The sequence below is a fragment of the Panthera leo genome, chromosome C1 (genome assembly GCF_018350215.1).
Source record: "Panthera leo isolate Ple1 chromosome C1, P.leo_Ple1_pat1.1, whole genome shotgun sequence".
NCBI lineage: Eukaryota > Metazoa > Chordata > Mammalia > Carnivora > Felidae > Panthera > Panthera leo.
Window position 1 is genome coordinate 80,447,131 of NC_056686.1, and position 14,748 is coordinate 80,461,878.

General features: G+C 36.8%; 1 protein-coding gene across 3 annotated transcripts in view; it reads left to right on the plus strand.

The window, feature by feature from the left end:
- Positions 1–14,748, plus strand: part of LOC122228084 (TLC domain-containing protein 4-like) — a 97,129-nt gene that overhangs the window by 54,556 nt on the left and 27,825 nt on the right. For all 3 annotated transcript variants that reach the window (XM_042952952.1, XM_042952953.1, XM_042952954.1), the window contains 2 exons: positions 109–167; positions 2,565–2,659. In XM_042952952.1, coding sequence (XP_042808886.1) covers positions 109–167; positions 2,565–2,659 — 154 coding nt within the window. The remainder of the gene's footprint in view (positions 1–108; positions 168–2,564; positions 2,660–14,748) is intronic.

Sequence of the window (14,748 nt, forward strand, 5' to 3'; positions counted from 1 at the left end):
TCAAGAATCTATAGAAAGCATTTTAATTATACTCTTCAGTAGAATAAATGTAGCTGTCATCTATAACACATGTGCTAAAAAAAGAATTTTTTTTTAAAATATTTATAGGGGTGACTCATCGTTTGTGAAAGTGACTATCTCTATTTCTTCGGGCTACCTCATTTCTGGTATGTGATAAGTTGATCACTGTCTGTTTCTTTTTAAATTACTCATGGGATTTTGCAAAGAATACATAGTCTATGCTTTTGGTTTATTTATTTGAGAAGTAGCTTGTAGGACTCATACACAGGAAAAAAAATATCTGCTGTGATGGTAGAGCATGAAACTTTTTTCCTGTTGGCTCTCTGGTTCTCTTTGAAGATAGAGCTGCAGAGTGGGGCCTCAGTTAGGCCTGGATATATATATATATGTATGTATATATATCTATATCTACACATATATATATATATATATATATGTATAGATATATATATATATGTGTAGATATAGATATATATACATATATATATGTATAGATATATATATACACACACACACACACACATATATACATACATATATATATATATATATATATATATATATATATATATATATTTTTTTTTTTTTTTTTTACTAGCAATGGTCCATTTTTGGCTTAAAGAGTTTCTTAAGTGGAATTCCTGGAAAACTCACGAAACTAAGCATCAAAGTCTCTCACTTGTAACGGTCCTTGAAACATGTTCCTATGCTCATGGTTTGTAGTGTTTGGGTAAAGATTGCAAAGGGAAACTTTTAGCCATAATCAGTTAAGATCAAGAACTCTTCCTACACCATGTTTCCTTCTGTCATATTTCCCCTTGTGTGGGATGGAGTTAGAATAGCCTTTTACATTATGAGACAAAGGGGGAAATTAAGTGACGATATGCCATTTAAACTCTTTGCAAAGATGTTGTAGACCATCTCAATAAGACAAAAGAAAGAACAGATCCCTGATTTGGACATTTTATAGAGAGCCCTGTTTTATAATTTTCAAATTTAATAAATAGCTGACAGAGAATCTAAATAAAAATAAGGAGATATGAAACAGAAGTGATACGATGAGTGATGGGACTCAGTAGAAAATTTTCTGCCATCAGGAAGTGAATTGTAAGGAAAAGATTAGATTATTATACCCAAACACATTCATTATGAGGAAGAGATAAATTTTGAATTAAAATAATGAGTAAGCTGTTGAATTATTTGATGGCCCAATTAAAAGAAGAGTGAATCATGTGAACACATTAGAAAAAGATTTGCTTGTTTGGCACAGAATGTGCTGTCATTGACAAAGATGACACAAAATTTATAATACGTTTGCCTCATGCACTGGTTGATGAGCGTTGTCAGTTCAGAGAGTAATCAGTACCCAAAAAGTCTTATATGAAGGAAACTTGATAAAGTTTTCTCCAAATAAGATAATAATCTGAAGCACTTATGAATTATGAACTGAAACAAACTTTTCTAAACCAAGCTAAATGAAAAGTGAACTCTCTATGGAAAATATTACAAGGTCATTATCATATAAATTGGTGAACAGAGTATACAGCCAAAGTATATAGAGAAGATGTATCCAGAGAGGTATATCATGCAGTTAATTACTAATATGATTTGCACATTTGTGCTGTTTATTTTCCCTTTAAAATTTCCCTTTAAAATTTCTAATCTGATTTTTTCTTTTTATACATATTCACATCAGTAATTTTTATTTTTTGTGAAAAAAGGTTCCCATATTATAGAAGCTCCAACCCATTAAACCTGAATCCTCTCCCCTGGTTTCCATCTATGATGGCCATTTCTTCCATGTCTAAATTTCACGTTTAACCATTTGGTAAAGAAAATAATTGCATTTACATTTTGAGAAGTTTCTGTTTTGTTAAACATTCTGTTTTGGTAAAGGAAACCATTTTCTGAATCGTGGTGTTTAGGTTCAGGATCTTTTAAAGAGAAATTGCCTTGATGTCTTTCTTTGCCTATCTTTTTAATAGTCATAGTTCTTGTTTTGTTTTTTTCCTTTTTTTTAGCTGTTTTGAATTAATATTTAATCACATCCTTTAATTTTTAAAGGTTGTTTGTTGAATTTGTCTTATAAACGAGTTGGTCGTTATGTACCTTTTCTGCAACCAGCTTACCTGTTTGAACTGTTGTAGTAACAAACATTAGTAATTTAAGCTTACTTAAAAGTTGTTTTCATTCAATAGTATTTCCATTTTATTTAACCCCAGAAACAAGTTATTCATTTATACTTTCAACAAATATGTAACCTGTGAATATATTCAGCAAATAAGTATTAACTATATAGGCATTGTGTTAGACTCCCACGCTTGTTCTTCGTCCTGGAGCAGTCACAGTAGAGTGGGGGAAACAGCTGTACGGAAACAGATACTTTACAATAAAGTGGGTATTGGGACTGGTGTGATATGAACGAAGTGGGGTGGGATCAGGGTGGACTGTGACCAGTTGTCAGGAAGACAGAGTTAAATACACTTGAGAAACAGTACAGCTTTCTTCCTATGTGATATCTCACTTATGTTTCCTTCTTTCAGATTTGTTGATTCTCATTTTGTATTGGAAAGTGATTGGTGACAAATATTTTATAATCCATCATTGTACAGCGCTGTATGCATACTCCTTTGTACTGGTGAGTGCCAGGATCTGTGGTAGCCTGACAAGTAGACAAGATTGGGAGTAATGACTTACTGGTGAGCAGAAACCTAAACATCCAGTTCCCAGTGTATCAAGACCAACTCCAGATTCATTCAGGGCTCATGCTTGTGATAGGTTATCTTATTCATTAACAAAAATAATTACTTGTGTGTTTGTATTAGTGTGTCTGTTTGGATTCATAAAATTTAAGAAAGGCGGATGACCCCAATTTCACTTAATTTCACTTAATTTTTTCACTTAATTCAATTTCACTTGAATTTTCACTTAAAATTTTTACGATTGTGTAGCTGTTGGTATTTGCCCGTCTTTCTAGATGCGTTTATGACTTAACAGCCAGAGCTAGGGATAGATTCTTGTATAACTAGATTCAGTATTTCTTCTCTATTCAATTCCCATACAATTACATGTACATATGTGATTACATTTAAGTAGACCGGAGCAGTGGAGGAGTCTTGCTCAGAGACTTCATCAGACTTCCAAGCCTGAGCTGATAGAGGATACTCACAGCAAATCTCAGGCAGTAATGCATAATAAATTTTAGATCTAAAATTATTTTTCTACATTACACATTTGTAAATTAGTGATTTTACATTCCTTTTACATTAGATAGGTTTCTTCACAATCAATTATTTTTTAGTCAATCTAGATATACCAACAAGCCCCAAATAGATATTTGGAAATAATAGATATACGTAAACCAGAATAGTATAAATTTTATGTAATAGTTGTGGTATACCATTTCATGTTTTCTCCTTTTTAAAACTTAAATATAGCCACTGCCTTTTTTTTTCTGACTTGGTATTGCTAAAGTCCTTATGTTACCAGATATCTGTGACTATTTGGAGGGCTTTAAAATATTAATGTGTATTAATAGTCTTCTATTTTTCTTTATGTTGGCCTGCACAAAGATAGCTGGTGAATCAGATGTCAGTTTGGCATTATTTCTGCAAGAACCAGATATATCAAAATATCTCTCTGTATCACCCACTTGAAGTAATAAATCTAAAAAGTTAATACGAATATTTCAAAAACTATGCTGGTTTTAATGCTATCAATAAGTGCTTATGTATACCCAAAAGGTATCCTTAATCACTTTGTTTTTCTGAAGCAATCTGCTGTTTTTAACTGGCATTTCCTACTGTTTGTCTTCTTTTTAGATTTTAATTGATTATAGGTAGTTGTGAAATATAGACTCTTACCTTTTACATGTCTTAAATATCTGGTGTACAAGCGCTTATTTCCTAAGCACTTGGTAAAAAGCATGAAAGCTGACTAACAAAACACTGGTTAAATCTGGGAAGAATGTGTGGGTGCCCATGTGAGTTTAATATCATGCTGCAGTGTAGAAGTATGTTCTCTGAGCATGAATCACAAGTAACCATTGTGCTATGAAAAGAATATAAGCTGGTGAAAGATAACAGGTCACTTACGTGGATTTGTAAATGTGAATACTATGAGCTGCTATTGTGCCTCGGCCACTGAATCACGGGCTTGGCAAACAGCTGGCTGTGCGTGCATTGGCAAGTTGAGTATTTAATTATGTGGGATGGATACTGTTTTCTCTTTGGACTTTTAGGCCTTTATTAAAAAAATCAATAAAGTGCATGCTGGATATTTAAAAAAAAATAAATTAACTCTTATTTTAGTTAAGTTGATAAGAAAATCAACTGCAGTGTTTTCTAGAGGTGATTGCTTTTTTGATGCCTTCCTGTGTTCTATTGTATGAAATGAATGATATGAAGTAAGTCTATCGAATTAAAGTGAATCTATTCATAGGGAAACAAGAAAATTAGAAAATAATAATTGTTCATAGATGTAGTGATCCTGTGTCATTTATAGATTTTACATTTCCTATTTGACTATAATGAATTCCCAGGTCACTTTGTGCTGTTTAAGGCTAACAAAATAACAACAGCTACTACTACTATTATTATTTTATATAAACTTTTATGAAGTTCTTCACTTATATGATGAGAACTGGTATTTGGAAAGTACTTTGACTTGATACGTATGAGACTGTTTAAGCTGTTTGTAGCAGCTTCTTAAAAGATTTTCTGATTGTAACTAAATAAAACTTAAAGTGGAAAATGGAGGCAAGTTATCCGTAAGTTTTAAACGTATGCTGTACTGAATAGTTGAAAAGTAAGATTCTTCTAGATTTAGGTTATGAAATAAGTTATATGTAGGTTATATAATGTCTTGATCACTACTAGTTTTGTACCTTTCTTTAGTGTATTTACTGGCATTTTAAGATTCTCTGGGGGGAATAAGTTAGAGCTTAAGGAATCTTCTATATATAAAAAGGTAAAAATCCTACAGATTTTCCCCTAATATTCAGCTTTTCCTCCCTTGGTCAGGATCCTAGTTGTCAGGGAAAATATGACAGGGTAATCTCTTATAAAGGGTGTGAACACATTTATGCTTTAAGGTCTCTTTCTAAGGATAAACCACTGTCTTTTGTACTCCCATTGTGATCTCTCTGGTAGCCTTAGTTTTCTTCTGTGTTTCCTATGAATCACCCTCTCTCCCCAAATCACACCTTTAGGTAACAAGTTATATAACACTGGAAAACATTTAAATTTGAAAAGAAAAGCACTCCTGTAACAGACTTTCCCCAACTCTTATGCATTGGTTACACTACCCTGGAATTTAATCATTACACCATTCAGCTACAATCCAGGAAGAAAATTTGGTTTCAGAGGCTCTCAGTGCCTTTATTTAAGGGTATTTAAGGTGCAGAGTGAATACCTTGAAGGTGAGAACTTGTTTCTTGTTTAATGTTCTGCCCCAGTGTCCACATTTTAAAAACACTTTGCAAGGAGGTATGTAGGAAGTGGTGCTGAAAAATGAAAGGCTTGTTATGTCAGATACGATAAAGTTGTAATTTATATCAGGAGACAAGAATTAGAAAAATATTAGTCTTAGGTTTAGTCTAAAGAATTTCCACAACACCATGCAACAAATGCCATGACTCACTAACAGTTTATCATTAACAGTGTTAAACTGTTTAAATGTTTTAAGATGGTTTGAATAGTGTTGCCTATTCTCAGTTACGCATAAATAATGTATTTCCTTCTTTTCTCCCATTAAGATAGTCTTAAAGAAAAATTTTAATTAACTATCATGGCTGTTACAACAACATTTTAAAAGTAATACAATTTCAAAAATTAACATTTCTGTTGACTAGGCAAGTATTAAAATAGCCACCTAATATAGCTTACTAAAGCAAGATTCAGTAGTAAGGTCTGTGTGATTTCTATTTCCCACTAAATTTTCATATGATATAACATGTTAGGGGCACCTGGGTGGTTCATTCAGTTAAGTGTCCAATTCTTGGTTTCAGCTCAGGTCATGATCTCATAATTAGTGGGATCCAGCCCCGCTCGGGCTCCACACTAACAGCGAGGATCCTGCTTGGGATTCTTTCTCTCCCTCTTCTCTGTCCTTCCCCCACATGCACACTCTCAAATAAACTTAAAAACATATTAAATATTGGGGCTCCTGGGTGGCTCAGTCGGTTAATCGTCCAACTTCGGCTCATGTCATGAGCTCACACTCTGTGAGTTTGAGCCCCGCGTCGGGCTCTGTGCTGACAGCTCAGAGCCTGGAGCCTGCTTCAGATTCTGTGTTTCCCTCTCTCTCTGCCCCTCCCCTGTCCATGCTCTGTTTTTCTGTCTCAAAAATAAATAAAAACATTAAAAAAAATTTTTAGGTAAAAAAAAAATCAAATAGTTAAATCAAAGAAAATATTTTAAAAACTGGAATAACATGTTAACCTTTTTTTCCACTGAAATAAAAGATTACCAAAATATTGTCATCTTATACTGTAATGAGCAATAAACTAGCAGAAGTAAGTCCTAAAGTATTTTATTATTTATATAGCTTACTTATTCAAATCTGCATACAACTAGAATTATACAGTGAGCTTATAACTCTACTAATTGAGGGATTTAGTCATGGTAAAAATGTTAAGTGGCCATTTAAAAAATAATATGTGTTATATATGTATGTGCATCTATGTAAAGACATGTGATGTACATATGTAGGGGTGAAAAAATGTGTTTGGGTTTTGGAATTTGTTTTAATATTTACTTTTTTAAATGTTTGTTTATTTTTTAAAGAGTGGGGGGATGGGCAGAGAGAGAAGGAGACAAGAGAATCCCAAGCAGGCTTCCTGCCATCAGTGCAGAGCCTGATGCAGAGAGAGAGAGAGAGAGAGAGAGATGGGCAGAGAGAGAGGGAGACAGAGAATCCCAAGTAGGCTCCCGCCCTAAGCACAGAGCCTGATGTGGGGCTTGATCTCACAAACCGTGAGATCATGATCTGAGCCAAAATCAAGAGTCGGACACAGAACTGACTGAACCTCCTAGGTGCCCCTAATATTTACTTTTTCTTATAGAATATCTGAAGTGACCATTGCCGATATTTCATGAACATAACAAACCTCCTTAAGGCCTTCCTCCATTTTGTTTTAGGAAGAGTTCAAGGCTACCTCTTCTTTCCTTATACTGTGCTTACCACTTCACTCTTTTCTGTGTGGAAAAGCATCCCCTCAGATTTGCACAGTTGGATCATTTTAGCAGAACTGTCTCCCTTTCTTTCTCTAACCTGGCTTGGCTTTTGAAGCCTGTTTCCTTTCAATACCAGGAAAGGAAATAGTTCATATATTGGACTTATGTGTGAAGATAAAATAGATGTCAGCCAAGATGATTGCCATGTCTACCCAGGTCAATATTTTGTTCTTAATTAGATTTTTATTTTATTTTATTATTATTATTTTTTTTACAGTTTATGTGTGGTGAAGCTAGTGATTTTTTTTTCTTAATTAGATTTAAAAAAACCCAGTCTTATATGATTCTCCTTGTACGATGTGCTAGAACAGTCAAATCCTTGGACACAGAAAATAGGATAGTTACCAGGGGCTGGGTGGAGGGGGTATTGTAAAGTTACTGTTGAATGGAGGAGTTTCGTTTTGGGGATATGAAAAGTTCTAGAGACTTAAGCATTTAAAAGTAGTTAAAAGTAAATTTTATGTTATGTATATTTTACCACAATAAAAAGATTTTTTTTTTTAACAAGCTTATCAAATGACTGAAACAAGGTTAAGAAGGGGAACTAATAATATGCTGGATGATGTATTACATTTTTAAAAAGTTTCAAGCTGGAGCAGTAGGGTGAAACAAATAGATGGAACCTAATAATGATAAATGTTAGGTTTTGCGGTTAGGTATGACGATGTATATAGGTGGGGAGGAATGATCTGGAGGTGATAAATGACCACAACTTCAGTTGAGCCAATAGCATGTCACATCTGCTTAAAAAGAAAGCTGTTTTCAAATTTAGACTCTATTAGGGGCGGCACAGCATCCAATTCAAACACAAATTACAGTTTTCCTTGTTAGACCACACCCAAGCTCATTATCTGGAGCCCTTGACCTTGAATATGCAGGGGGTAGGGGAAAGGGCTGCCAGATGACAGAGCAGAGATTAGAATAGGAAGCTATTGTCCTGAGACAAACAATTGAAGGACCCAGAGAGGTCAGCCCACAAAAGATAAGTTGTAGGACATGATGGTTTGGAAAGGTCCTGGGGAATATGAGAGGATTATTAAGTAGAAGAGAATGGACTAATTCTGGATTAATTCAGGTGTTAGAACTAGGACCTTTGGGGACAGTAAAAGTGAGGCAGGTGAGACTTCTGTTTTACAGAAGAGACACCATTGAATGAAAAGAAAATTATTACAATGGCCTTTTAAAGTAGTTCTTCCTACCATAAGATATCTTCAATAAGATAGATACGAAAATAGATATAATAAGTAGAAACTTTGAGTAGGAGTTTGCACTAAAAAATCTTTGAAGTTTTATTTTAATGATGAAATTCTGTGATTCAGCTGTTTTGTTAAAATGATTTGATTTGGTTCTAATGCTTGGGGGGTAGGCAGTGGGCAAGTAAGAATAAGCTAAGCTATGTCACCAGGTTCCTAAGTAACCCTGGAAGGAAGGGGTGAAAGCAGCTGGCCTGCCAAGCCATTTGTTTCTTGGGAGAAAGGGAGGGGAAGAAAGGAGGGCCGGTGACTCTAGTCTAACCTTGTCAGCAGGACCTTTGGGTAGACAGAGTACTGACACTTGCTGGGAGATGAGACCTTAACTGTGGAATGCCTTTAGGATGTCCCTGGTTAAAGACAACCCATGGTAAAGAGAACACAGGAATGTGAGGCCTGCCTCCTTGGAGAATGTCATGTGCACTGTACAGCTTTTGGAGAGTATAGAATGGACATGTTTTATAAGTTAAACTCTCACTGCTGTGTGGGAAACTTGGTGAACCTCGCTTAGTAGAGTGTTCATACCTTCTGGGCCGGAGTCGCCTGTTCAGCACAGGGAGGACCTGACTTACCAGCTGCCTTTGATGTCCCACACCTCTCTCTGTGTCCTCTGAATCATTTGATGGCCTGTATCCTTGGAACATTTACTAAAAGCTCAGTACCGGGAAAGATCACGGTTTCACATGAGTCTGATTTGGCGATCATCTGATCCTGTGTGTTCACTCAGACCTTCGATTGTCTTGTAAATAAATGATCAAAAACCTTTAATGATTAAAGTTTAGCAAAAAGTTATTAAATATAGGATGGGTTTTGTTCCCAAATGTCACTTTTAGATTGGTGGAACTCTGAAAGGGGTTTCCATGGAAATGTGTTAAGTCTCCGGGTCCGTGCAATAACCTATAAAACACCTCACTATTGCTCCCATGGAACACAGTCACATTTTTACACGAGTGTCCGGTGTGGGATGCTCAGAATTTCTCTCCAGCCCTATGGTGGGAAAGGGTGGCCACCCCACTCCCACCCATCGATGGCAGCACAGTATGTAGCACCACGCCAACAGAAGTAGGTGCGTCATACTTTTAGTTCTCTTTCTCCCTTCCCTTCGAAGGCCGTGACCCTAGCTACTCTCAGCTGTTAGAAAATTAAATTTCCCATGGTAAGAAAATCCAGATTTTCATAATCACTGGCAAAAAGGAGAATTTTCTTTTAAGCTCCGGAAGGGATCAGACAAATCCTGTTTTGTTTTCCCTCACAGAATCACGTAGAGGCCAAGGCAAGTATGAGTTTTACTACAGGCAGAGAGCTCCTTAAAGGTAGATGGCAGAGGTGGAAAAGTCATATTGACCAGAAGTGAATTGTGAGTTTTGTCATAATTTGCTAACAGTAAAGTATCAAAATTTGTAATTTATTTGTCTAAAACTATTAGACTTGAGCCTGTCCCTTTAATCGCATCTATCTCATTTGTATTTCAGTAGGTTTTCTTGAGTAGGAGAGAAGGGGATACGGTGGTGAGGAATCACGCATAACCTAAAGCTTATCTCATGGTTGCCATGTCCCACCTAATGCTGTCACAGGTGTACTGGAGTAAACAGGTGATGAGTCATTGATATACAGGAGCAGAAAATATAGAAGCAAGACTGAAGCATAGTCCTCCACCCCTGTGTGGTTTTGAACGAAGGAGCTCTGGGGGTACAGGGGACAAGGCATATGATGGAACCTGTGCAATTCCGTTAGGTAGCTAAGATTTGAGCGTAAGAAACTATCAAAAAATTCAAGGAACACATCGCCCACTGATAAATCGGTAATGCCATTACAGTTTAGGGAACGGAAAGATGACTGTGTTAACTTCTGTTAATTTTTTTAGTCTGAACATGGATATATGTAAAAAAAAATCTGAGACTGTTGAAATATAGGACTTAGTAAGTCCAATGTTGTCTAGGTCTGATTCTTCAGAGATAACTACTGACCATACTTGATGTATATTCTTGTAGTGAATATGAGTTGTGCATAAATTTTCCTATATATATTTGTGCTTTTTTGAATTTTCTAAAAGAGCTTTTGAGGTAGATGGGACTTAACCTCATTCTCAAAAAAAAAAAAAAATATTTAGATTAGCAGGAAAAAGTGGGGAAGACTTCCTAGGTCAGAAGACATGAGGAAAATCCCTGAGGAGAAGAAGTCAGACCTTCGGAGGTGATAGTAAGGACTAGGGTGTCAGGGTGGTTCTGTGTGCGCTTGGTAGTGGTTGTACATTTGGATGAATAAGATGGAATCACCTGATGGAGTCAACATCCCAGATCACCAGACTTACATTTTCACTTTTCACAGAGTTGTTGTAGGCCCATTAGCCAAAAAAACCCAAGAAAACAAAAAACAAAAAACTTGATACAACTGGCATACTAGACAGATAAGACTGATGGTGATATGTAGAAAAAAATGCTACATGGGGGGAGGAAATGTTGTAGGAGGTTATTGGAATAATATGAGTGATAGATTATGAAGGAATTTAATTTTAGGGGTTATGGTGGTGGTCATGTTAATGAAGGAAAAAAAAATCTAAAAGCCATTTTGTAGTCAACAGAGCAGGGTGACTAATTTGGATTTCACAGAATGAAGGGAAAGAAGAGGGCAAAAGGATCCAGAGCACTAAAGGGATGTGATACTATGGAAGGACATGGGAGACCGTTTGGGCAGAAAGATACTTTGAGATGCTGTGAGACCTTGTGGCAGTAGCACAGCTGTCCCAGGGGCAAGGGGCCCGTATGCATTAGAAGTAAGCTTTGTCTTGTGGGGGCAGGGGCAGGAACCAGAAGAAGGATGATCCTCTAAAAGAGGCAGAGGAGAACTTCAGAGAGGTAGAAAGAGAACCACAAAAGTATACATTTGGGAAGACCGTGATTAAGGCCCCTTATAGCAACACTGTGAATTGAAAAAGGGCACTGGGGTGGCTCATTTGGTTAAGTGACCCACTCTTGATTCCGGCTCAGGTCCTGATCTCGCAGTTCATGAGATAGAGTCCTGCATCCGGCTCTGCGCTGACAGTGTGGAGCCTACTTGGGATTCTCTCTTCCTCTCCCTCTGCCCCTTATCTCTCTCTCTCTCTCTCTCTCTCTCTCTCTCTCTCTCTCTTTCTCTCTCTCTCTCTCTCTCAAAAATAAATAAACATTAAAAACGCTATGAAAAACGTATAGGCAGAGGCCATTTGAAGAAATTAGACAGGTCATTAATTTTTATTTGAGGATTAGAAAATATTGACAAGCAAAAAGAAAAAATAATTCCCAAATCCCACAACCCAGAGATGACTATATTTACTTAATTACCATTTACATTTAGGTATTTCCACTTTTTTCCAATGGGTATAGTATGCATAAGTCAAAAATAGCATTCTGTGTTTGATTATATATGACAAAAATGGGCTCAAAATTTAAAATTTATTTTACACACTGAAGTATTGCATACAACAAAATAACTGGCAATCTTATGTCAGAAAGCAAGAAGCCTATCAAAGACTAATGGGGTTATGTCTAAAGGACATAAGAACTAACATGAAAGCTCTCTCATTGGCTAAAAATGTGACATTTTGATCATCAATTAGAATAACTATTGTAGCCATTGAAAACCATTGACTCATGAGTTCTTAAAAATATAAAAAAAAAAAAAAAAGTGGGACGGTTCTTGCATGGGATCTCTCATGTGGGTGCTGTTAAGTAGCATTTGGGACTGGAGTCCTCTAAAGGCTCAACTGGGTTGAAAGAGACTCATTCCAGTGTCTGGCAATTGATGCTGGCTCTCTGCTGGGACCTCAGCAGGGCTGTCGCCTACAGTGCCTGTTTGTGGCCCCTCCTGCGGCCCCTCTGCAAATCTTCTCATGACTGAGCTTCAGAAGACCCAGGATGTTACTTCCACTGCATTCTGGTGGTCACGTGAGTTTTCTAGGGCAGCCTAGATTCAAGGGGAGGAAAATAAGACCCCACCTCTTCATATGAGGAGCACTGTGCACATCTAGGAAGGGAAGGAAGTGATGGCAGCCATCTTTGGAGACTGTCACCATCTTATTTGTCAATGTTGGATGACATTATCTTCTTGTTACGATAAGCATTTAACTCTCACATCTCTCTTTCCTTTCCCTTCTTCCTTTCAGTGTTGTTAAAGGAATTTTAGTTTCTAAGTTCCTCTGAAAACTTCCATTTCTGGTTCTGTAGCACCTCTTGATACTTTTTAAGGTGAGGGTATTAGTGCTCCTATGCTACTTTTTGTGTCTCTAACCACTACTTCACTTCTCAGTTTGTCATTTGTACTTGGTGGGGGCGGGGGGTTGTATTGTCAAGATTTTGAACCAAGTTTTCCTTTACATCTGTTTGATCCTACACAGAGAAAATCAATATGAAAATTATGACAATCAATTATGACAATCATATTAAAATAGTGGACTGCACAAACAAGATTACATTTCCTGTCTAATTTTTGTTTAGAGTTTCCAATGCTTCCCTTTTTTCTTGCAACATATTCTTGGCCTTTATCATATATTTGAGTTGTTCCATACTCTCAAGAATAGCGTCACATCTCTGCGATCGTTTTTTTCCCAGATACCTGCCCTTGGAACCCTCCATTCTCTACTTCAGTCTGAACAGACTGCTCTCTAGGTCTGCTGCCCAGTGTCCTGGGCTTCCTGCCATGACTTTCCTGGTTTGGGGCCACTGTTTCCTGGATCCCATGTCTGTCTTTCTTGGTTCACTCACTCATTTGCTGCAGCATAACTTCAAATGATTTCCTAAGGAAGAGTGTAAAGGAGGTAAATTCTCTAAGTTTTTTGTAAGTTCTGAAAATGTGTTTTATTCTCAGGCCATCTGGTGGGATCATTAGCTCTATTGGCAGCATGTGGATATATAATCATATTTAACCAATTCCCTATTGTTATACGTTTGTTCTGAGCTTCACTATTGTATATAACTTGCGTGAACATCCTTATATCTTTTCATATTTGTGCCATACACAATTATTTTCAAAGAATAATTCTGTAGAGAGGAAATCCTGGGCAAGTGGGATGTACATTTTTAAGTATATGGACATGTTCTGCTAAAATTCTCTTTGGAAAGGTTACCCTGCACCTTCAAAAAGATGTTTGTACATGTTTGACTTTACTGGCTAATGTGTAGAGATTATTGTGTGTAAACATTTTTTTTCACCAAGAGATTGGTTGGTTTTTGTTGTTTGTTCTCTTTGTTCTTGTCTGAAGACTGCCAGTTAATAAGGCTCAGGAACTCTGAAGGGGGTAGACCAGAATTTTCTGAGCAAATTGGAAATGGTACCTGGAAAGAAGATAGACATGAATGGTCTTTAAATATTTCAAGGGTTATCATGTGAAGAAGAGATTTTGGATTACCATGATCAGAAGTAGGACTGGTAGGTGGAAGTCAGAGAGGGTGCATTAGAGTTCTGAAACTTATGAATAGCACTCCCAGGAAGGAGCAGGCAGCTTTAGGAGATGCTGCACTTCTCACCATGGAGTTGTGCAGGCTGAAGGGCAAATTGGAAGAGCTTTGGTAGATGGGATTTAAAAATCGGTTGGTAATAGAACGAGGCCATCTTCAGAGTCCATTTCAACCCTACCACATTATGATGGTAAGAAACATAAAGTTGTCCTGAACAGAGTGAAATATGAGTTGAGTGAAATATAGTTGTGAGGTGGAAAGTTGGTGTCACCTATTTGGTAGATAAAACTGTTCCCCCGTGGAAGTATTTATTTTCCTTTTCAAACTGGATGTTTTTTTCCTGCAACAATTAGAAAGTAAGATTGACGACTTTTTGAGAAGTGATGTGTGGACATAATTTGTTTTATCTTGAAATAGCAATAGTGAACCAACATTTAGTCCTCACTAATTGTGATGGCGACCTGTCATTCTTATTATCATCCCTTTCTTCTCATCATTTCAGGCTGGGCCCTTAGTCCTGTGAAGTCACTCAAATATCCAGTGAGGTGGAGACTTCTACATAGACAGGATGGCATAGGCCCTTTTAGGACTTGTTCTTAAACTTAATCAGTCTTCTGTACAATCAGGATATGAAAAATTACTGGGTTCAGTTTCACCTTTAACTGCAAAATTTTTTCCACTATTTTACTTTTTATTTATTTTATTATTATTTTTTTTAGAGAGTGGGAGAGCAGGGGAAAGGGGCCGAGAGAGAGAGAATGTTAAGCAGGCTCCACACTCCGCATGGAGCCCAACATCAGGCTTCATCCC